Source organism: Narcine bancroftii, chromosome 3 (genome assembly GCF_036971445.1).
Source record: "Narcine bancroftii isolate sNarBan1 chromosome 3, sNarBan1.hap1, whole genome shotgun sequence".
NCBI lineage: Eukaryota > Metazoa > Chordata > Chondrichthyes > Torpediniformes > Narcinidae > Narcine > Narcine bancroftii.
In genome coordinates, this window is record NC_091471.1 from 282,945,897 (window position 1) to 282,967,763 (window position 21,867).

The 21,867-nt window shown below is 45.3% G+C and overlaps 1 protein-coding gene across 1 annotated transcript in view; it reads right to left on the reverse strand.

Annotated features, from left to right (window-relative positions):
- The window catches only part of LOC138758865 (very low-density lipoprotein receptor-like), a 39,588-nt gene extending 21,235 nt beyond the window's left edge, over positions 1 to 18,353 (reverse strand). Inside the window, exons 1-5 of the mRNA XM_069928368.1 lie at positions 18,096 to 18,353; positions 16,061 to 16,435; positions 14,444 to 14,563; positions 10,644 to 10,815; positions 7,684 to 7,893 (exon numbers count right to left, since the gene is read on the reverse strand). Of these exons, the coding sequence (XP_069784469.1) occupies positions 7,684 to 7,893; positions 10,644 to 10,815; positions 14,444 to 14,563; positions 16,061 to 16,435; positions 18,096 to 18,234 (1,016 nt within the window). The 5' untranslated portion in view covers positions 18,235 to 18,353. The remainder of the gene's footprint in view (positions 1 to 7,683; positions 7,894 to 10,643; positions 10,816 to 14,443; positions 14,564 to 16,060; positions 16,436 to 18,095) is intronic.
- Between the last annotated feature and the right edge of the window lie 3,514 nt (positions 18,354 to 21,867).

The window sequence follows — 21,867 nt, forward strand, 5'->3', positions numbered from 1 at the left end:
GAAAATGGATACAACCAATGTTTCGGGCCTGAACCTTTTGTCAAAGTATGTGCAAAAAACGGACAAGCACTTGAACACAATGGTGGGGGGTGGGGGGGAGGAGTGGAAGGAGGAAGGGACAGGAGGAGTTTAGGCCAACAGGTAGGAGGTCACAGATGGATATAAGTGAAAGGGTAGAAGAGGAAAAAGCTGAGATGATGGCGAAGGGTTGACTCTGAAGAGAGAGGGAAGGGGTGGGAAGTGGAGGAAAGTAAAAAGAGGGATAGAGAAAGAGACTCGTAGAGGTATTTAACAGAAACTGGAGACATCAATCTTAATGTCATCATGTTGGAGAGTGCCCAGACACAATATGAAGGTAGCCTCAGTTTGGCAGTGCAGGATGCCGTACCCTATTCTTCTGTCTCCTCTCCTCATCAACCCTTCCCTCACCTATTAGAGAGCTACCCACCCCCACCCCCATCACTTCTCAGTTTTTTTTCATCAATCTCTCCCACTGTATTCACCTATCACTTCTTTACCTGTTAGCGTGCTCTCCTCCTCCTGCACCTTCCCCACCTTTTTTATGAGGTCACGGACTGACGTGCTGATCTGGGAATGGTGTAGGGAATTAAAATGGTTGGCCACTGAGAGGTCCCTGTCAATGCAGCAGAGTGAAGGTGCTCAATAAACCCAAGGTGCTTAACTTGGCAACAGGATGGGACATATCAATAGAAAGCTGTTCAGCCCCTTGGGCCTGTCCTACCTTCAATTTAATCTTGGCTGGTCTGTGGTAAACACTACATTATGTCCTCCCATAGTCTCCTGATTTTTATTGTTTAAATGATACAGCACGGCAGAAGCTCATTCTGGCCACTGAAACCCATGCTGCTCAACTATGCCCAATTCACCTAACAACCCTGTATGTTCAGGCAGGGGAAGAGGAAACTGGAGCACCTGGGGAAAACCCATGCAGGTCACAGGTAGAAGGCACAAACTCCTTACAAACAGCAGCAGATTCAAACCCGGGTCTGCTAACACCATGCCGTTCTTATATTCTAGGTCTGAACTAATAACCCATAACATCCCATAAGCCTTTTAACTACTTGATGACCTATCCCACTACCTTCAAGGATCTGTGGACGTAGACCACAAAATTACTCTTCCTCTACTTCACTTTACCCTTCCACTGCCTACCTGCACATCCCCCGACCTGCACATCCCCCGACCTGCACATCCCCCGACCTGCACATCCCCCGACCTGCACATCCCCCGACCTGCACATCCCCCGACCTGCACATCCCCCGACCTGCACATCCCCCGACCTGCACATCCCCCGACCTGCACATCCCCCGACCTGCACATCCCCCGACCTGCACATCCCCCGACCTGCACATCCCCCGACCTGCACATCCCCCGACCTGCACATCCCCCGACCTGCACATCCCCCGACCTGCACATCCCCCGACCTGCACATCCCCCGACCTGCACATCCCCCGACCTGCACATCCCCCGACCTGCACATCCCCCGACCTGCACATCCCCCGACCTGCACATCCCCCGACCTGCACATCCCCCGACCTGCACATCCCCCGACCTGCACATCCCCCGACCTGCACATCCCCCGACCTGCACATCCCCCGACCTGCACATCCCCCGACCTGCACATCCCCCGACCTGCACATCCCCCGACCTGCACATCCCCCGACCTGCACATCCCCCGACCTGCACATCCCCCGACCTGCACATCCCCCGACCTGCACATCCCCCGACCTGCACATCCCCCGACCTGCACATCCCCCGACCTGCACATCCCCCGACCTGCACATCCCCCGACCTGCACATCCCCCGACCTGCACATCCCCCGACCTGCACATCCCCCGACCTGCACATCCCCCGACCTGCACATCCCCCGACCTGCACATCCCCCGACCTGCACATCCCCCGACCTGCACATCCCCCGACCTGCACATCCCCCGACCTGCACATCCCCCGACCTGCACATCCCCCGACCTGCACATCCCCTACCTGTACATCCCCTTGGTGCAGCTGGATTACGTCACAGTTCTCAGGATTGAACTCAACTTGCCATTTTTCTGCCCAATTAACAACTCTTTCCAGATCTCCCTCAAGCTTGAAGCTTTGCTCCTTCCTCACTGTCAAGCAAGACAATCTTTCTTTCATCTGCGAACCTCTTCACCACTCCTTCTATATTCCTTACTATTAAAGGACAAACATACAAAGGATTGACGAATGAGCTCACTGGTAAGAGTCATGTAGTTTCTAAACACCCATCAACCATCATCCTTTTACTGACCATTTTGGATCTAACTCTTCTTTATGCCTTGGGCTTTGGTTTTTATCTTGACTAGCTGGCCACATGGGAACACATCAAGTTACTGAGACCAGACTGAGTAATGCCCACCAAATCTATGCCATCTCATTTATAGTGATCCCATGTATTCTTCTCCCATTCTTAATAAATACCTCCCAGATTCTACACTAGGGACAATTTATAGGGGCCCATCTGCACGTCTCTGGGATGTGGGAGGAAGCTCATGTGGTTCCTGGGAGAACGTGCAAATCTGAGACTGGAGTCGTTTCGGTGCCAACAGACCCATTCTGCCTTGATTAATCTATCCCCTTCAAAATGAAGGCTTACATTGTCCCTCACCATGGATTCCAAATGCTTTGCTGGAGTTAAACCAACTAGCACACAAAGACTTGATTTATTCCTTCCTTTAGCAATGGTTGAATGTTAGCAATCTGCCATACCTCTTATACCACTCCTGTAGCCAGGAAAGATTAAAAATCTGATGGTCAGAATCTGTTTTTTTTTCTCCCCTGCTTCTTTTCAGAACTTAACCCAGGCCTGAAAATGTATCCATCTGAATAGTTTCTAACTGCATCAATACTTTTTTATTACACATCCCATCTGATATTTCACACATTCTAGGGAAAGGGCACAGGAGGAACCTCCTTAGTGAAAGCATTCGATTCGATCTTACCTCTATCCTATCTGCAGTGCCTATTTGCTATCCTTTTGATCTTCTCTTTAACTGTGCTAAATGGGGTGACAAAAAGGATTGACATGGGCAGGATGGTGGGTGGTGTCTTCATGAACTTTAGACAAGCCTTTTGACAAGGTCCCATGTGTCAGGTTGGTCTGGAAGGTGAGATCACATGGGATCCAGGGAAAGTTGGCCAACTGGATACCATAATGGCTTCACAGTAGGAGACAGAGGGTGGTTCTAGAGCATTATCACATAGATCAGCTGCTTGTGACCGTTGGTGTGCTGCAGGGATTGGTGCTGGGTCTGCTGTGTTTGTCACTTGGATGACAATGTAATTGGTAAGTTACCAAAGTGGTTGTTAAGTTTGTGGATGGCTCTAAAATTGATCTCTAATGAACAATGAAGAAGGTTATCTGAGATATCAACTGATCTAGATCAAATGGGAAAGTGGCCAAGGAATGGCAGGTGGAATTAAAGACAAGTGTAAGGTGTTTGGTACCTTAAACAAGGACAGGACTTGCACAGTAACTGGTAAGGCCTTGGGAGTATAGTAGAAGAGAGAAACCTAGGGGTAGAGTATATAGTTCCTTGAAACTGGTGATACAGGTGGATAGGATTATGGTGGCAGTGGAGTTTGGTACACTTGCCTTTGTTGGGCAGGGAATTGAGTACAAGAGTAGAGTCATCACGTTACACCAATGTACAAGACATCGGTGAAGCCAGATTTGGAGTACTGTGCAGAGTTCTGGGTCCCAGCTATCGGAAGGATGCCATTCAACTGGAAATGGTGCAGAAAATATTCACAAGGGTGCGACTGGGAATGGAAGTCTTGAGTTACAAGCAGAAGCTGGATAGGATGGGACTTGTTTCCCTGAAGTGTAAGAGGGTGAGGCTTATAAAGATCATGAGGGGCATAGATGGTCAGTCATTTTTTCTTGGAGTAGGGGGAATCTAAATAGGGTGAGGAGGGAAAGATTTAAATAGGGATCTGAGGGGCAATTTTATTTTGCACAGAGGGTGGTGGCTATGTAGAACAAGCTGCCGTAGGAAGTGGTAGAGACAGGAACAATTGCAACATTTAAAAAAGATGTACAGCAGTACATGGATAGGAAGGGCTTAGATAGAAATGGACAAATTGGACTAGCCTGGTCAAGTTGGGTCAATGGGCCTGTTTCCATGCTGTAAAAAGACTAGATGGTGGCTGTGGAATATTAATTGGAACTCGGGAATTTTAGTTCAGGCGTCTACATTAAATTTAAACAATCAACATTTGGTTCTGACAAGGTCTGTCTTGAGGCACCAACTTTCACAAATCATTATTTACCTCTAAAGTGAAAGTTCTTTTCCCTTCAAAACTTATTCAGAATTTTAACCTTAACAAATTTCAGTTCAACGCAGGGAACAAGGAATCCTCAAAGATTATGCCTAAAGCTTTGCAGAAACCACTCAGTTGTCCATTCAGAGTCAATTTGCACACAACCAGCTGTTAATCCAATTTACAGACACTTGGTCTGCAGTGTTCAATGTCCGGTGATTCGAATAGTTGTACGGATGCTTCACAGACGCTGCAAGGAGCTGCTCCCACCACTTTTCTCAGGCAGAAGATTCCTGATTTAAACCTCTAAATTAAAAAATTCTCCCTCTGAAGCTCTTACTCTTTGACTTAAACCAGTGCCCTTTGATGTTGGAGACCCTGTCATTGAGAATTCTACCTTAATGATAATCCTTCTCAGGTCCTCTGCTCCATGGAAGACAACCCCAGCCTTTGCAGTCTCACCTCACAACTGAAACTCTCCATCTCAGGAACACCTGGCGAATCTTTTCAGTCTAAACAAGTACTTCTGATAACATGGGAATCAGAAACGTATACAATTTTCTGCATCCTAAGCAATGTTTTCTCAAGTTGTGCTGAGCCTCCCTACTCTTGTATTCTCTCCCCTGGCTCATGAAGCAAACATCCTATAGGCCTCCTTAATCACCTCATCCACCTGTACTGTATCCTTCAAGAATGTCTCTATTCTCCAACAGCCCTTCCGTTCATGGTATGAATCCTATCAAGTTGATTAATCTACCTGTACATCCTCTACCTGTCAATCCTACCCTCCACATCCATAAAACTGATCCTCAGTTTAGCTTTCCAACTGGGAGTAAAGCACAAAAGTCTGCAGATGCTGTGAATGTAGTAAAAACACAGAAATGCTGGAGGACCTCAACCAGTCTCGCAGTGTCCGTCAGATTTTAAAATATATTACCATCTTTTTGGGCCTCCTACCTGAACCCTTCTTTCAAAGTACAACAGGAAGGTGTCTGGATAAAGACTGGAGAGCAAAAGGGGGAAGAATGGAGGAGGAGGAGGAGTCCAGACCAAAAGCCAAAATAAATTAATTGAAGAGGAGAGAATTGCTTTTGGCTCTGTGAAAGGAGACAGGGAAAAGGGAAGAGAGAGACACAAGAGCTGGGAGAAAGGCAACAGGGGAGGAAGAAGGAGGGGAAGGGGTGGTCTTTTATGGAAACCGGAGAAGTAGATGTTAATGCCATCGTTTGGAGGGTGCCCAAATGGAAGAAGAGGTTTTGATTTTTCAATTTGCAGGTGGTCTCAGTCTGGCAGTGCATGAGACAATGGGCAGACTGAACTCGGAGCAGACGTATCTACTTCACAACTGTCAGGTAGTTATGGTAGGCTGAAATCAACAAAATGGGTATCTGAAACAGAAAAAAGACTACTGAAAACACTCACCAGGTTAGGCAGCATGTGTGGAGAACTGACAATGGATCTTCAAGCTGATACATTAAATGTTTCTTTCCTCAGATGTAGCCTGGCCTGCCACTGCTTCTATACGGGATATTGAGCAGCCATTCTCCATCTTTTATCGGCTCTGGCCCCCCCTGGGCCTCTGCTCAAAGTTTAGGGGTTCCATTCCCTGTTTTGGTTTCTTCCATATGACTCTCCTCCTGACTACATTAAAAACATTTTTAAAAATTTATGCTATGTGAAGTGAAAAGAAAACAATGCTCTTAGCTAAATGTGCTGTGGCCTACGGCGGGGTATTGGGCCCTGCTGTGAATTACTGGTATAGAGTCTAGAACTGGAATGGTTTGCCCAACCACTTGTCTGCATTGCTCTGACGCCTCCCATCTTCCCTCAGCTAAGTTTGTTCGTATGATTCTCTATTCCTTTCTCCTTCACATGCTATTTCCACCTTCCTTTAAATTACTTTAATCTGAATCTGAAATAAAAACAAAATCTGAAGGGTCCAGACCTGAAATATTAATCATTTCTTTCTACAGATGACGCCAAACTGGTTGCATGTTTCCAGCATTTCTGTTCTGCCACTGATGGCACATCACATTTCTTTCTTACCCTCTAAATGCCCCATTAACAACATCCCCAGACTGGCCTCACCCTGCCCTATATATTCCCTCAGGTCTATTAATAGACTGTTCTGATATTGTACATTCTCTCATTGCTGGTGTCATCCTTGTGAATCTTCTCCTACCTCTATTCTCTACAACAGGGGTGGGCAACCTTTTCATCACATTCTACTTTTTAAACTTGCCTTCCATTTTAAGTAATCCCTATGCCATAGGTGATCTGTGATTAGTAAGGGATTGTCTAAGGTGGTATGTGAGCTGAAATATAAAGTTTGAAAATCACTGTTTGAATCATCCCTAATTGACTCGTTATGTGCACGGTTTCATAACTCCAAAGGAAATGGGCCAATGACAATTTTTCATTAACAACTGTATCTAGGGCAGTGGTTCTCAACCTTCCCTTCCCATCTCACATACCACTTATCAATTGCCGAGCACTTATGGCATAGGGATTATTTAAAATGGAACGCGTTTTAAAAAAAACTGCAAACCCCTGCGCTACAATAATGAACAGAATATTGCAGAGTCATAAAGTGTAGACTAACCATGGTTTTCAGAAGAGGTTTGGACTAATTCCTTTGCTTCTGACTTCCCCGTTTAAAAATAAACCCAAAAGGTTTGTTTGATAATCTTGCTAACCTGTAGTACCACCTTTAATGACGGCTGTATTGGTTCGTTGAGATTGCTCTGTTTCCTTACCCCACCTAGGCACATCCCTTACGAGGAGTGAGAGACCTCCCTACTCATTACCAAAGCTTATGTCTACATAACTGTGTTCAATTAAGTTGCCAATTCTTTTCCACTCTCAGTAATGTTTTCCTGAGGTTTGTGGGAATCCTCCTGACTACTGTCCATCCTCATTTGGTATCATCCACAAATTAAGAAACTGTATTCTTGATTCTAATCCAAATCATGAATGTGAGGTGTGAAGAGGTATCCTGATCTGCGTCAAACACCACCTCTTCATCCATTGTGAAGAGCTGCTTTTTACTCCCACGCTCTGTCCTCAACAAAGCTGGGAATCAATCCTGCTACTTGTCCCCTAACACTCACTGGTGCATTAAGGGACTTCAAGTTGTCCAAATATTGGCCTTTCTTTTTTCCTTCTGATGCTGCTCAACTCACTGTGTTTCTCCAGCAGATTGCATTTGGCTTCATATACTAGCCTCTTCGGGATCCTGTGTATAGAGGTCATAGGTTCTGCTTTGAGTCAGTAACTGTATGGTTAATTGATCTAGCTGTTGAGATTCTGCTCAGAATCCTCATCGAATGTGCAAGGGATTGTTATGATCAACATTATTATGTTTGCCATTGGACATACCCTGAGTATGGGTCAACTACAACAGCCGCAGGTTCCTCCAGATTCCCACTGAATAATGTCTTCCTTCTCAATCCATCCAGAGTAGCAAAAGATAGGGTCCTGGCTCTGGATTCGGTCCAGTAGATGTGGTCATATATCCAATCCACAGCAATCCCACCGATTCTCTGCACATCACTGAGGATCTGCTTGTATTCCTGGTCCATAGACTTGCTAGAGCAAAATATAAAATTTAGTCAATCATTCTCAAGATTCAATTTACATTACAGTGCAAATCACAGTACACGCCCTTCAGCCCACGATGTAAACATACTCCTCAATCCTTCCCTATCTCTCACCCATAACTCTCTATTTTTCTTATATCCGTGTTCATGTCCCTATTGTACCAGCATCCACCACCACCCCTGGAAATGCATTCCAGGCACCCACCACTCTCTGTAAAGAATTTACCTCTGCCATCTCCCTAAACCTTTCTCCATTCACCTTAAACAGATGCCCACTGATATTTGCTATTGTCACCCAGGGAAAAACAATGTGCTGACTATCCACCTATCTTAGTCTCTCATGAGGATTACCAGCAATATGTCAATAACCAACTTAACCTTCTTTCTTTGGCTTGGCTTCGCGGACGAAGATTTATGGAGGGGGTAAAAAGTCCACGTCAGCTGCAGGCTCGTTTGTGGCTGACAAGTCCGATGCGGGACAGGCAGACACGATTGCAGCGGTTGCAGGGGAAAATTGGTGGGTTGGGGTTGGGTGTTGGGTTTTTCCTCCTTTGCCTTTTGTCAGTGAGGTAGGCTCTGCGGTCTTCTTCAAAGGAGGTTGCTGCCCGCCAAACTGTGAGGCGCCAAGATGCACGGTCTGAGGCGTTATCAGCCCACTGGAGGTGGTCAATGTGGCAGGCACCAAGAGATTTCTTTAGGCAGTCCTTGTACCTTTTCTTTGGTGCACCTCTGTCACGGTGGCCAGTGGAGAGCTCGCCATATAACACGATCTTGGGAAGGCGATGGTCCTCCATTCTGGAGACGTGACCCATCCAGCGCAGCTGGATCTTCAGCAGCGTGGACTTGATGCTGTCGACCTCTGCCATCTCGAGTACTTCGACGTTAGGGATGTAAGCGCTCCAATGGATGTTGAGGATGGAGCGGAGACAAAGCTGGTGGAAGCGTTCTAGGAGCCGTAGGTGGTGCCGGTAGAGGTGTATATATATATATATACATACATACACAAACACATACACATATATATATATATATACCTACATTCACACATACATATAGTCTGTGGTCATTTTTCTTCTCGTTACATATCTTCCTCTCTCTGTCTGTTTTGTAGTTGTTCTGCAAATTTTCTTGCTTTCTCCGGATCCAAGAATAGTCTGTTTTGCTGCCCTGGAATAACTATTTTAAGTACCGCTGGATACTTTAGCATAAATTTATATCCTTTTTTCCATAGGATCATTTTTGCTGCATTAAACTCCTTCCTCTTCTTCAGGAGTTCAAAACTTATATCTGGATAGAAAAAATTTTTTTGACCTTTGTATTCCAGTGGTTTTTTGTCTTCTCTTATTTTCCTCATTGCTTTCTCCAATATATTTTCTCTTGTTGTATATCTTAAGAATTTTATTAGAATGGATCTTGGTTTTTGTTGTGGTTGTGGTTTAGGGGCTAATGTTCTGTGTGCCCTTTCTATTTCCATTTCTTCCTGTAATTCTGGTCTTCCTAGGACCCTGGGGATCCATTCTTTTATAAATTCTCTCATATTCTTGCCTTCTTCATCTTCCTTTAGGCCCACTATCTTTATATTGTTTCTTCTATTATAATTTTCCATTATATCTATCTTCTGAGCTAACAGCTCTTGTGTCTCTTTAACTTTTTTATCAGATTCTTCTAATTTCTTTTTTAAGTCATCTACTTCCATTTCTACGGCTGTTTCTCGTTCTTCCACCTTGTCCACTCTTTTTCCTATATCTGACATGATCATCTCTAATCTATTCATTTTTTCTTCTGTACTTTTTACTCTTCTTTTTATTTCACTGAATTCTTGTGATTGCCATTCTTTTACTGATTCCATATATTCTTTTAAAAAATATATATCCATGTATTTGCCCTTCCCTTCATCTTCCATTTCTCTATGTTCTTCCTCTTCTTCTTCTTCTGAGTCCACTCCAGGATCTGTGTCCTTTACCTCTGTCTCTTCCGGTTTTCTTGTTGGTTTGTTTGTTTTATTTTGTTGGGTATTTTTGGTCTTCTTATTTTTATTAGAAGTGTCTTGGCGTTGGTCTTCTTCCTCTGGGTTGGTCATCTGTTGTTTCTTTGATTTCTTTTTACTCTCTTCTTTCTTGCTCTCGTTATTTTCTGTGTTTTCCTCTTGCTGGTTTGTTGTGGTTGTCAATTTCAGCTGTGGAGATCAACTCCTCAGCTGGTCCCCCCTCCCGTCAGTGTTATTTTTGTCTTGCGCATGCGCGGTTGCGCACTTTTATTTGGCTCCGTGAGCCATTTTTGTAGTCCCGAGTTCGGGGCTTCAACTGACCTTAGGGAGCGGGCTTCTCTCTCCGCGGCGGGACTCCTCGGAGAGGTAAGGACTTCACCTTCTTCTTCCGACGTCCTCTCTTCTTCTCGTTGCTTTTGGCTTTTCTTTTTTCGCTGCCATTTTCTCCACACCTTTACTTTCACTTTATTTTGGTTTTTGTGTTTGTGCCTTTGTTTTTTTCACTTTTCTGGAGAGGGCTGGAGTTCCTTATCCTTCTGCCTTCCCTCTCCATTCAGAGACCTATCCCCTTCCCCACCTCCCCCAATCACTTCCCAACTTTTTTCTCTCCTGCCCTCCCACCCATATCCACCTATGACCTCTTGTCTGGTGGCCAGTACTACAGCCCCCCCCACCCCCGTCCCTCTCTGACCATTGAAATGGATGGCCACTGGGGAATTGAACTGAATTGAAATTGAAATCATTTTGTTTACCTGAAAATTCCATGACAAGTTGCATCGGACCAATAAACGGTTGACAAATCGACATTGACATCTACTGCTTCTGCGTTTTCCACACCGTCAGTTAATTCTTCAGGTTCCATTCTATTAATGCTCAGCTTTCTAATGTTACCGTGATTGGTGAAAATCACAAAGGGCTCCTCTCCTAGTGAACAGAAAATTGGTTTTAATAACCAGTGACTCACAACTCCCCAAATAGGGGACAAACCACCATCATTCTATAGACACGAGAGATGCAGACGCTGGGATCTGGAGCAGAATCCAGGGCTCCCTGTAAAGAGTTTCTATGCATGCTGTGACCTGCTTGAGATTTTCCCAGGTGAACCAGTTTCCTCCCACATTCCATAAAATGTACACGGTTGCTGGGTTAATTGAGTGTGATTGAGCTGCAAAGGTTTCGCGGCATATGAGTTGCTTGTACTGACTCCGGCCAAATGGAACACTCCTGACTTGTGCTTTGTGCAAAGGTTTTGGGAGTCAGGAAGCCAGAATCTCGTCACAGGATACCCATGCCTGACCAGTTCTTGTAATGTTGCAACTATGTAGCTCCGATTCAGTTAAATTTCTGGTCCATAAATTGTAGAGTGATTATGACACAACAGATGGCTATTCAGTCCATCATGCTTCTACCAGAGCAACTCTATTATTGATTGCTATATGAATATTGGTGAAGAATTCCACAATGGTAATGTCAAGTGAATCTGAACACATCCGATCGCCCAACTCGTTCATGTCAACCCAGGTGCCCTTGTTTTCCTGTGTTTGTCTCGTCTCACTCTATTCCTCTCCATGATTAGAGAATGTAAAGAAAGAACACTGCTCTTTCCATTTCATTTTGCAGCTAATGTTGAGCACAGTCCTGTGTTGTTCTCAGCTTGTATTCATTGAAGCAGATTTGTTGTACTTGACTGAAAGTTCAGTGAACAAGGAGTATAGTGGTTTGCATGGTTAATGTCTGCAGTGGAAGACAATTGCACCACACAGAGTGATATGCCACATTACTGGAATCCACGACTGGCTAACATTTGGGAACCTCTACGTCATGGTATCCACTCTGCTTGAGTATCTCTGGTCATCGAACCACGATTCAAGACTGCCTGCAAGGAGTTTGCATGCCCTGCTTGCTCTCACTAGTGGGAGAGTTTCAGATGAAGGGTAAATTTGAGGCACAGGCAGAACATTTAAAGCTGTTTGAGTCCCTCTGGGTGTTCTACTTCCCGCCCCACATCCTAAAAGTGTGCTGGTCAGTAGAGCAATTGGCCACTGTAAGCGGTAGAATCTGGAGGGAGTTGGTGAGAATAAAAATTGGTCTGAATGTAAACAGGTGGTTGATTGTTGGCATGGGCCCAATGAGCAAGAGCATGTGTCAGTCAGTGTTAGACTTGGACAACATCCAGATCCATCTGCCTTAACTCATTTGCAATCTTTTTCCATTTCAATAACGATGTGCATTTTGATTCTTCTTTACCAAAGTGCGCACTAAATTCCATTTGACAAGTTTTTGCCCACTCATTCGATGCAGTTACAACTTGTTCTTACACCATTTTTGTGTTTTGGCAAGTTAGATACCTTGTGTTCTGCCTCCACCCCATCATCTCTAACGGCCAGTAATGCGCCAGAAGTTAGTTACATACTTTCAACCTGAAATTATCCTTTCATTCCAAACCTCTGTTTTCTACATTAAAACCAATTTTCAAATCACACTTCTTCTGATACCTTGAGCTCTTGCACCTTTTATGTGGCACCTTATCAAAAGATTTTTGGAATTCCAACTGTACCATTTCTACAATTGTCTATCTACTCTGCTGGTAATATCCTCAAAGAACTCAAGCACATTGGTCAAACAGGATTTGCTTTCATAAGGTATGTTCACTTGGTTTGATTAATCTTATCTAAATGATTAGTCATTTACGTACTCTAAGTACTGACTCCAGCCTCAGGACAACAATAGACATCCCTTTCTTCAAGGTTCTACAGTTTCCTGCCTTTTATCTTCCTTCCCTTTGAATAAGGCAGTTGCTATTTCTCAATCCACTATCACCTTCTCAGAATTTGATGGATTTCGACAGATGCACAATCTCTGTTGCTACTTGCACTAGGGCTTTTGGATGGTATATACAAAAAAAAATTGCTGGGCGAATTCAGCAGGTCAGGCAGCTTCCACGGAAAGCCACAGGCAGTCAACGTTTCATACCTGAGCCCCTCACCTGGGGATGGCCCGAGATCAGGCAAAAGCTCGAATAACAAGATGGGGCAGGGGGACGGGCTTACAGGTGATAGGTGAATGCCGATGGGAGTGGAAAGAAAGGAACCAAGAAATGATAGGAGGAAGGGCAGGAGGCTGAGAAAGATGCCCTGAGATAGGAAGAGGGTGGGAAGCTGGAGGAAGGAAGGTGTCAGAGGGATGAAGGAACACAAAGGTGGGGTAGGAAAGAGAAAGGGCGAAGGGGTTGGCAGAAATTGGAGAGGTTGATATTGATGTCGTCTGGTTGGAGAATACAAGGTGTCCTTCAATTTACATGCAGCCTCAACCTGGCAGTACATGAGGCCATGGACAAACATGTCAGTGTGGCAATGAGTCAAGTTGCTCCAGAACCTTTTTGCAATGTGCTCCAGTTTTCCAGCATCCTTGTTTAACCTTGGACTTTGGGTCATGGCAACTTGTCTGCCTTTAGTCCAAGTTTTTCTAATCCCAAATGTGTGTGATTCAGAATTTTACAAATATTTCCATTAAAACTTCTAACAATAACACTCAACGTCACCAAAACTAAGGAGCCGAATGTGGACTAAAGGGAAAACCAGAGGTGTTCGATCCAGTGATCATTGGGGGATCAGAGGTGGAGAGGGTGAGCAAATTTAAATTCCTGGAAGTCACTATCTCGGAGGACCTTTCCTGGAAGGTCATTGTGAAGAAAGCACGTCAGTGCCTCTACTTCCTCAGGGGTTAGCATAAGTTTGGTATGACATCGAAAACCTTAGCAAGCTTCTAAAGATGTGTAGTGGAAAGTGTGCTGACCAGCCACGTCACAGCCTGGTAAGAAGCACAAATTCCTTGCAGCAGAAAGCCCTGCAAAAGGCAGTGGGCATAGCCCAGTACATCACAGGCAAAACCCACCCCACCATCAAGTAAATCTATAGGGAACGCTGCCGTCGGGGAGCAGCAGCAACCATCAAGGGTCCACACCACCCAGAATGTGCTCGGTTCTCGCTGCTGCCATCAGGAAAGAGGTGTAGGTGCCACAAGACTCGCACCACCAGGTTCAAGTACAGCTGCTCCCCCTCCACCATCAGACTCCTCAACGACAAACTCAGAGACTCATTCAAGCACACTTAGTTTGCACATTATTTATTACTGAATATTTTCTGTATTGCACAGTTTGTTTACATTTCTCTTTTCTAGGGATCTTTTTTTTAAAGTAGAAACTCTGCCTGGCCCACAGGGAAAAGAACCTCAGGGGTGTATGTGATGTCATGTATATACTCTTGACAATAAATCTGAACTTTGATTTTGAACTTTATTTGAAACTAGTTCATCCATGATCATTGGAATATTTAGTGTTTTCCACAGTGAAGACCAAAACAAATTCACACATGTCATTTTTTGATACAGGTTGTACCTTTCTGATCCGGAGCTCTGTGGTCTGACAACTCCCATCATCTGGCACATTTGAATCTGCCAGTTAGTACAAACTCCTTATAAACAGCACGGGACTCAAAAATAGAATTGTAAGGAGTTAGTGGGATGCTTTTAAATCCTGATTGTGCAAACTCACCTCCACACGTGAAGTGATTGATCAGCTCTAATCCAGCTGGACAGGCACACTCATAACCCAACGGAAGGTCCCAGCAATAATCAGAACACTTCCCATTTGCCTCCAAACATTCATTCCTATCTGCAAAATAAAACAAAAATATTAAGTACATAAAGAGATATTAAATCATATTCCTAGCACTGCAATCGACATTTTCTGGGCTGCATGTCTAAAAAGTAATATATAAATCTTCAGAGCAATTTCTGCTATTGAGGCAGGGGTGCAATGTTAGCTAATATTTCCCTCTAACCCAAATTAAGCTAACTGGGGCCCTGAGTGCCAAGAAGCAGGAATTTGTCTTTTGCAAACCTTTTGAATCCAAAAGAACACTCAAGCCTTGCCAGTCCTTGATTCTCAACTTCCGAACAACAAACCTGACTGGACTCCCTTTATTACTCCTTTCAAAGTTGGAGTCAGGGAGTATGTAGCTTGGGGACCAAATTCATTAAAATTCATGGCTTAAAAGAAAGACATGTTGGTTCTGGTCTTTTCTGGCAGACAGTTCAAGTACTGAAAACCCACAGCAGCTCCTTACTTCACAATTTAGGGAATGCCTCCTCCTCACCAGGAATTCCTTGAGGGGCTCTGCTTCGTCTCCAGCCTTCAAATCATCTTTGCTGTATTTTTTAAGTGCCATGGAGATTGAAGAGGAAATGAAGACGAGAGAAAAAGAAAAATCCTCCCAGCATTTCTCAGATCCTGTCTTTGATGTCAAGTTCAAGTTCACTACAATCTTATTAGGATTTTGAAAGCTACAGCTAAATATCCCCCTCAAGTTCTGGGTCTCCATTAAAGCAGACCCACATCAATTTTTAGATTACATTTATTCCCATCTGCTCTATTCAATGGAAATACACGGGCTTCTAAACCTCTCAGGACCTCCAAATGTTCTTAATTTTTCCTAAATGGTTTATTTACCTCAATGAAATTCCAGTTTAACTTGTTTGTAAGTTCATGCTACAAGGAAATTATAGTCCTTTTCAATCTGTTGTGAGGAAGGTTTTGGAATCTCATTAGTGACTAAGCAGATAGCACAATTTGATTTTTTTTTTTAAAAGCCCTGGAGCGCAATCGGTCACAGGGACATGTTTCCCATAGTTCCTCATTTGTCCAATTTTGGCCTGGTTGGCATCACAGTTCTGATATGCAGTGCCAACAATCAAAACCTGACTGGGGTTCAAATCCCGCGCTGTCTGTAAGGAGTTTGCAAGTCCTCCCCGTGTCTGCATGGGTTTTCTCTGGGGGGTTCCAGTTTCCTCCCACTGCTCAAAATGTACCAGGGGTTGTAAGTTAATGGGGTTTAAAAAGGGTGGCAAGGACCCGCGAGCCGAAGTGGCCTGTTACTGCCCTGCATGTCTAAATTTTTTTTTTAATTAAATATACATTTTTTTTTAATTAAAATTTGTCTCTCCCTCTAAACTGATCAGCTGAGCCCATCTCTTTGGCAGTGTCATCACAGGATGAAGGAAGGTGGGAGAAGACCATGTGTGCAACACAAGCACCAGCTTACCTGTCAAGTCCAATGGCTTGTATTTGCTGCTGTAGGTTCAACCTATATTAAAATTCCTGCACACTTACCACAATTTACCTCATCGCTACCATCAGTGCAATCAGGAAAGTTGTCACAAGCTGACTGAAGCTCTATGCACTGCCCTGAATTACACAGAAACTCAAACTCCCCACAGTTTCCAAGCTTCACTGCTGTATCCTTGCAAAGGTCGTCAGATTCATCAACTCCTGAAGGACAATGTTGGTAACCATCACAGAGCCAGTACTTGGAGATACAGTCTGAGGAATTGCTGCACTGGAATTCATGAGGTCCACATTCTGATACAGTGCAGTTCTGCTCATCACTCCCATCACTGCAGTCAGCTCTTCCATTACACATCATCAATGCAGAGATACAGTGTCCATCCGAGCACAGAAAGTCATCCTTAATGCATCCCAAATCACCTGAGGGAAGGAAAATTCATATTCTTGGCTTACCACAGTACAAAACATCTCCCCACCACCCCGTTCCTTCATCAGTCTGCACTTCATCTTCATTTTACATCATATCCATCTTTGAATGTGCATGCAGGGTGGAAAATCCCGTACTTGGGGAAGGCCACAAAATGCAGCAAATCCCCATCAGTGCCCCTGCACCATTTCCTTTGCCTGAAGGACTCTCCACTGAACCAGTAAACATGAAGCAGAGATGAATTACAGCAGCAATCTGGGACTGGGAAGCTGAGAATGGCTAAAGCCACCTCAGAACCAAAGATGACACCCTCCCCTCTCCCCATCTCACTCCCCTGTCCCATCCCCTTCTCTCCTCCCCCTCCCCATTTCTCACTCCCCTCTCCCCTCACTCCCTCCCTTTCTCTCTCCTCCCACCATCCCACTTCCCAGTCCCTCTCCTTCCACCGTCCCCCTCCCCTTTCTTTCTCCTCCCACTGTCCCATCCCTTCTTTTTCCTCCCATCATCCCTGCTCCCATCCCTCTCTCCCCTTCCCCTCCTCCACATCCCTCTCTCCTCCCATCCCTTATCCCCTCTCCTTGCCTGTCCCCATCCCCTTCACCTCACCCAACTCTCTCTATTCCCCTTCTCCTCCCCTCATCTTATCCCCACTTTTCCCACCACTCCTTCCCCAGTTCTCACCCTTCCCTCCTCCCCTCTCCTTCCCCAACCCACCTCCACCTCCCTCCCATTTCTCTCCCCTCCCCATTTCTCTCCCCACCCTTCCCCCTCCAGTTTCCCCCACTTTTCCTTCCTCCCCCATTCTTCTACCCCCACCCCCGTCCCCTACACCCCATTCCCCCACCCCACCACCATTCCCCCTACCCCATCCGTAACCCCACCACCATTTCCCCTACACCTCCCTTTCCCTGCTCTCCCTACCCCCACTTCTCTTCCCCCTATCCATCCCTCCTTCCCGTTCCCCGCTCTCCCGACCTCCCACCCGTTCCCCACTTGCCCTACGCCCCCACCTGTTCCCCCTATCCTGTTCCCCCCTACCTGTTCCCCACTCTCCCTACCCCCCCACCCGTTCCCCCTATCCTGTTCCCCCCCACACGTTCCCCGCTTTCCCTACCCCCCCACCCATTCCCCCTATCCTGTTCCTCCCCCCACACGTTCCCCGCTCTCCCTACCCCCCACCCATTCCCCCTATCCTGTTCCTCCCCACCCGTTCCCCCATCCTGTCCCCCTCCATACCCCGCTCTCCCTACCCCCCCACCCATTCTCCCTATCCTGGTCCCCCCCCACCCGTTCCCCCATCCTGTCCCCCCCCCACCCATACCCTGCTCTCCCTACCCCCCCACCCATTCCCCCTATCCTGTTCCTCCCCACCCATTCCCCCTATCCTGTTCCTCCCCACCCGTTCCCCCTATCCTGTCCCCCCCCACCCATACCCCGCTCTCCCTACCCCCCCACCCATTCCCCCTATCCTGTTCCTCCCCACCCGTTCCCCCTATCCTGTTCCCCCCCCCCATCCGTTCCCCGCTCTCCCTACCCCCCACCCCCTGCCGGACCGCCCTCTGTCGGCAAGGTCGTTGCCTTGAGGGTTACGGGCACAGCAGCCAATAGGACGCGGAGACGGGGAAGGAGAGTCATGCTCCGGCGCGGGTTTACCAGCTACGGGCGGGTCGACCGACTGCCTCGGCTGCCGGCACTCACCTCCCGGCCAGGCCCGTCGCGTAGGATCCTCTGACGCCGACAGGACGCCCGCCGCCACCAGCAGCAGGAGCAGGAGCAGCCCCACTCCGCACATGGCCCTCCGCAGCGCACGCCGCCCGACGTCAGGTCGTAGGGGCTGTCGTGAACGGAGTCCGCCAGCGGCGCCCCTGGGCCCATGCGCCTGGAACAGAGCGTCCACTACATGGTGGTGATCCACTGTAACCAAGGTCGCCCCCCCCCCCCCCCCCTGACTGTGGCCAGGGCCTGGAAGGTGTGCTCCACGCTGCACAACTACCCTCTTTTACTAAGAAAATACATTGTCTTCATCATAAAATGTGTGCAAGAAGCACCATGAGCTTGCAAGGCTCCATTAAAGATATTGAATATTGTCTGCCTGCTCTGTGTCAGCCCCTGGTGGCAGCCAAGTCTGATCAAGCAGTAAGGCACTGCTCGTTGCTTTACAACCAGGATCATTATCATTATATCTCCCTTTCTCAAAACAAAAGTACTTACTTTTAACTAACATGTTTTCTTTGTATAATTCTGTAATTTTAACTTTAACAGCAACAACTTACATTTTCATTATTATTAACATTTTTAAAACTTGTTTTGTGTGTTCACATTTACATACACTAAAACTTGAAGAGCGAATAAGATAGCACTACTTCATTCTATAACAGGGGTCTTTAAATTTGCTCAATGAATCTCTTAGGAGGATTCATGTGTCTTGACACATTGTCCTTGAATCTGAGTTGTTGCCTCAGATGATGTCTTCTCAGATGTGTATTCAGGTTATTCAGCAGTATCCATCTTTCTATTTACTGTGGCCGGTACCATTTGATGATTTCTTTGCAGAACAGCACCTTCATCTCTCTGAATGGTGTATGATCTTGGTTGGACTTCACTAAGGAAAGTTCCCTTCTGAGTCCGTAAGTTTGTTTTGTCATTTAGCCTTACTTGGTCACCAGTGTAGAGTTCTAGTAGGTTTTTTTGTTCCTCTCTCAAAGTAATACTTTTGCTTTTCTTTCTGTTGTTCTTTGAACTTCCTCACTTTCTCCCCCTCTTTTTTTTTAGGAGGTTCTCCTGAATGACTAAGTTTGATCTTAGCCTACGTCCCATAAGAAGTTGTGCTGGTGACATACCACACTCACGCGGCATTGTGCGGTATACTAGCATGCTCTGGTAGAAGTCCGTTCCACTATCTTTTCACAGTCATTACTGATTTTTCCTCTAGACCACTGGACTGTGGAAAATAAGGACTTGACATGGTGTGTACAAAGTCCCACTCTTTGGTGAACTGTCAGAACTTTAAATTGCAAAACTGGTCTCACTTGCCATGCCATGTCTGGAGAATATGGCTTTCATACCTGTTATTACAGCATCTGCAGTGGTGGTGTTCAGTCTACGCACCTCTGAATACAGGGAGTAATAGTCTGTAACTACAAGAGAGTCCTTCCTTTGGCTTTCGAAAAGGTCAGCTCCTACCTTCTGGTAAGGTCTGTATGGTGCTGGGTGTGGTTTTGCAGGATTGCTTGCTTGATATTTCCGGCATATAGTACAGTTTGACACTTCATTTGTTATATCATTGTTGATTCTTGGCCAGTGTATCACCAATTGTGCTCTTTTCTTACACTTTTCGATTCTGAGATGTCCTCCATGGATCTTTTTTAGCATCTCTTTTCTCAGACTCTTTGGGATAAGGATTTTTCTTCCTTTGTAGATGATACGTTCAACCACTGATAGATTCCTCCCTGCAGTTCCAGTTCTCTGAAACATCAGGTGAGCAGTCCTGCTTCATGTTGGGCAATTCATCCAAGATGTTTTATTTTCAGTTGTCTCAATGTTTCATCTTTGTTTCTCTTTGACTTTATGAGCTCCATTTTTGCATCTGATATGGGCAGTGCACTTGTGATCGTGTCCATGAAGGTGTTCATGTCTTCAATTTTGGTGATTGCGGGCTCTCTCGTATCAAAAGCTCTAGACAACGTGTCTTCTATGTACATTAGCTGACCCAGAGTGTATGCCACATTCAATGTATAGCATAGCAGCCTAATCATCATTCTTTGTATTCTCAGTGGACATTTATTTAATGGCTTTTGGAACAATGCAATCAAGGGCTGATGGTCAGTCTCTACACTGATTGTTTGACCTGACACAAACTGATGAAATCTTTCACAGGCTTTTCAATTTGAGTGTATCGCGTATCGCGTTTCCGTATCTGTCATTGAGCGTGATGCATACGCAATGGGTTCCCAGTCATCATATTTTTGCAGAGGAACTGCACTGAGCCCTCTATGTGATGCATCTGTTGATATCTTGATGGGTCTCACTGGGCCATAAAACCTCAGAACTGGTTTCTATGTGAGCAATTTCTTTAGTTTGCTCCATGACTTTTCATGCTCATGATTCCATTCTCATTCAATGTTCTTTTCTGTTAGTCTCAATGCAGCCATCTTTTCTGAGAGGTTGGATATGAATTTACCCATATAGTTGACCATTCCATTAAACCTCTGTATGTCCTTTTTGCATTGTGGCCTTGGCATGTTCCCAATGGCAGACTCCTTTCTGGGATATGGTCTGATGCCCTCACTGCCAATAATATCTCCACAATAATATCTGTCACCCCGAGCTGGCATTTCTTTCTATTCAGCTTCAGATTTGCTTTCCTTGTTGCTTCCAGCACTTTCCTTACTCTCTCATCATGCTCCATTGTCGTGGTTCCCCATACTAAGATGTCATCCATTGTGGTATCAACTACGTCTAGGTGCTCATAGACTACGTGGATAGTTTTGTGACACCCTTCAGGAGCTGAGGCGATTTTGAATGGTCACCTGAGGAATCTGTATCTGCCAAATGGACTATTGAACTTGCACAGTCTTGAACTTGTTTCATCCAATTTTAACTGCCAAAATCCTGATGATGCATCTAACTTGCTGAAAAACTTTGCATTTGCAAACTGTGACATGATTTCTTCACACGTCTGAAGCTTAAAGTGTTTTCTTTTAATTGTTCTGTTTAGATATCTTGGATCCAGGCAAATTCTAAGTTTTCCATTTTTTTTGTCCACAATTAGTGAACTCACTCACTTCATTGGCTCATCTATCTTCTGAATCATGTTCAGGCTTTCCATCCTGTCCAACTTTGCTTTTAGTTGCTTTTGAAGTGCAAATGGAACTTTTCTGCATGGAAGTATTATCAGTGGCACACGTTTATCCACTCTGATTGTGTGTTCTCCTGGAAGGCAGCCTAGACCCAGAAATAGGACATTGTACTCCTTCATGAGTTTATCATAAACTGTCTCTCCTTCGCTTTCCAGAATGAGGACTCTTTTTACCATGTTCAGTTTCTCACAGGCTGGTAAACCTAATATGGTCTGTACATCCTTTGGTACCACGATGAATGCTAGCATGTACTCTTTGTCCTTGTGTTTCACTTTGACCATGCATTCTCCTTGCATTGGTATATTGGTACTTGGATATCCTGTCACCTTCACTTTTGTTTCATACATCTTTGATCTCATTTAATCTTCTTAAAATCAGTCTCTGATATTACATTAATTTGTGTTCCAGTATCCAATTTAACTGAAATGTAATCTCAACATCCAATCTCTGATTTCTTTCTTATTTTCAGTCACAACATAATGGTTGCTTTTGTTGCAAATATAGCATGTTTTACCATATGCTGGACACTTTTTTGGGAGGTGTTGTGCACCGCATCGACAACATGG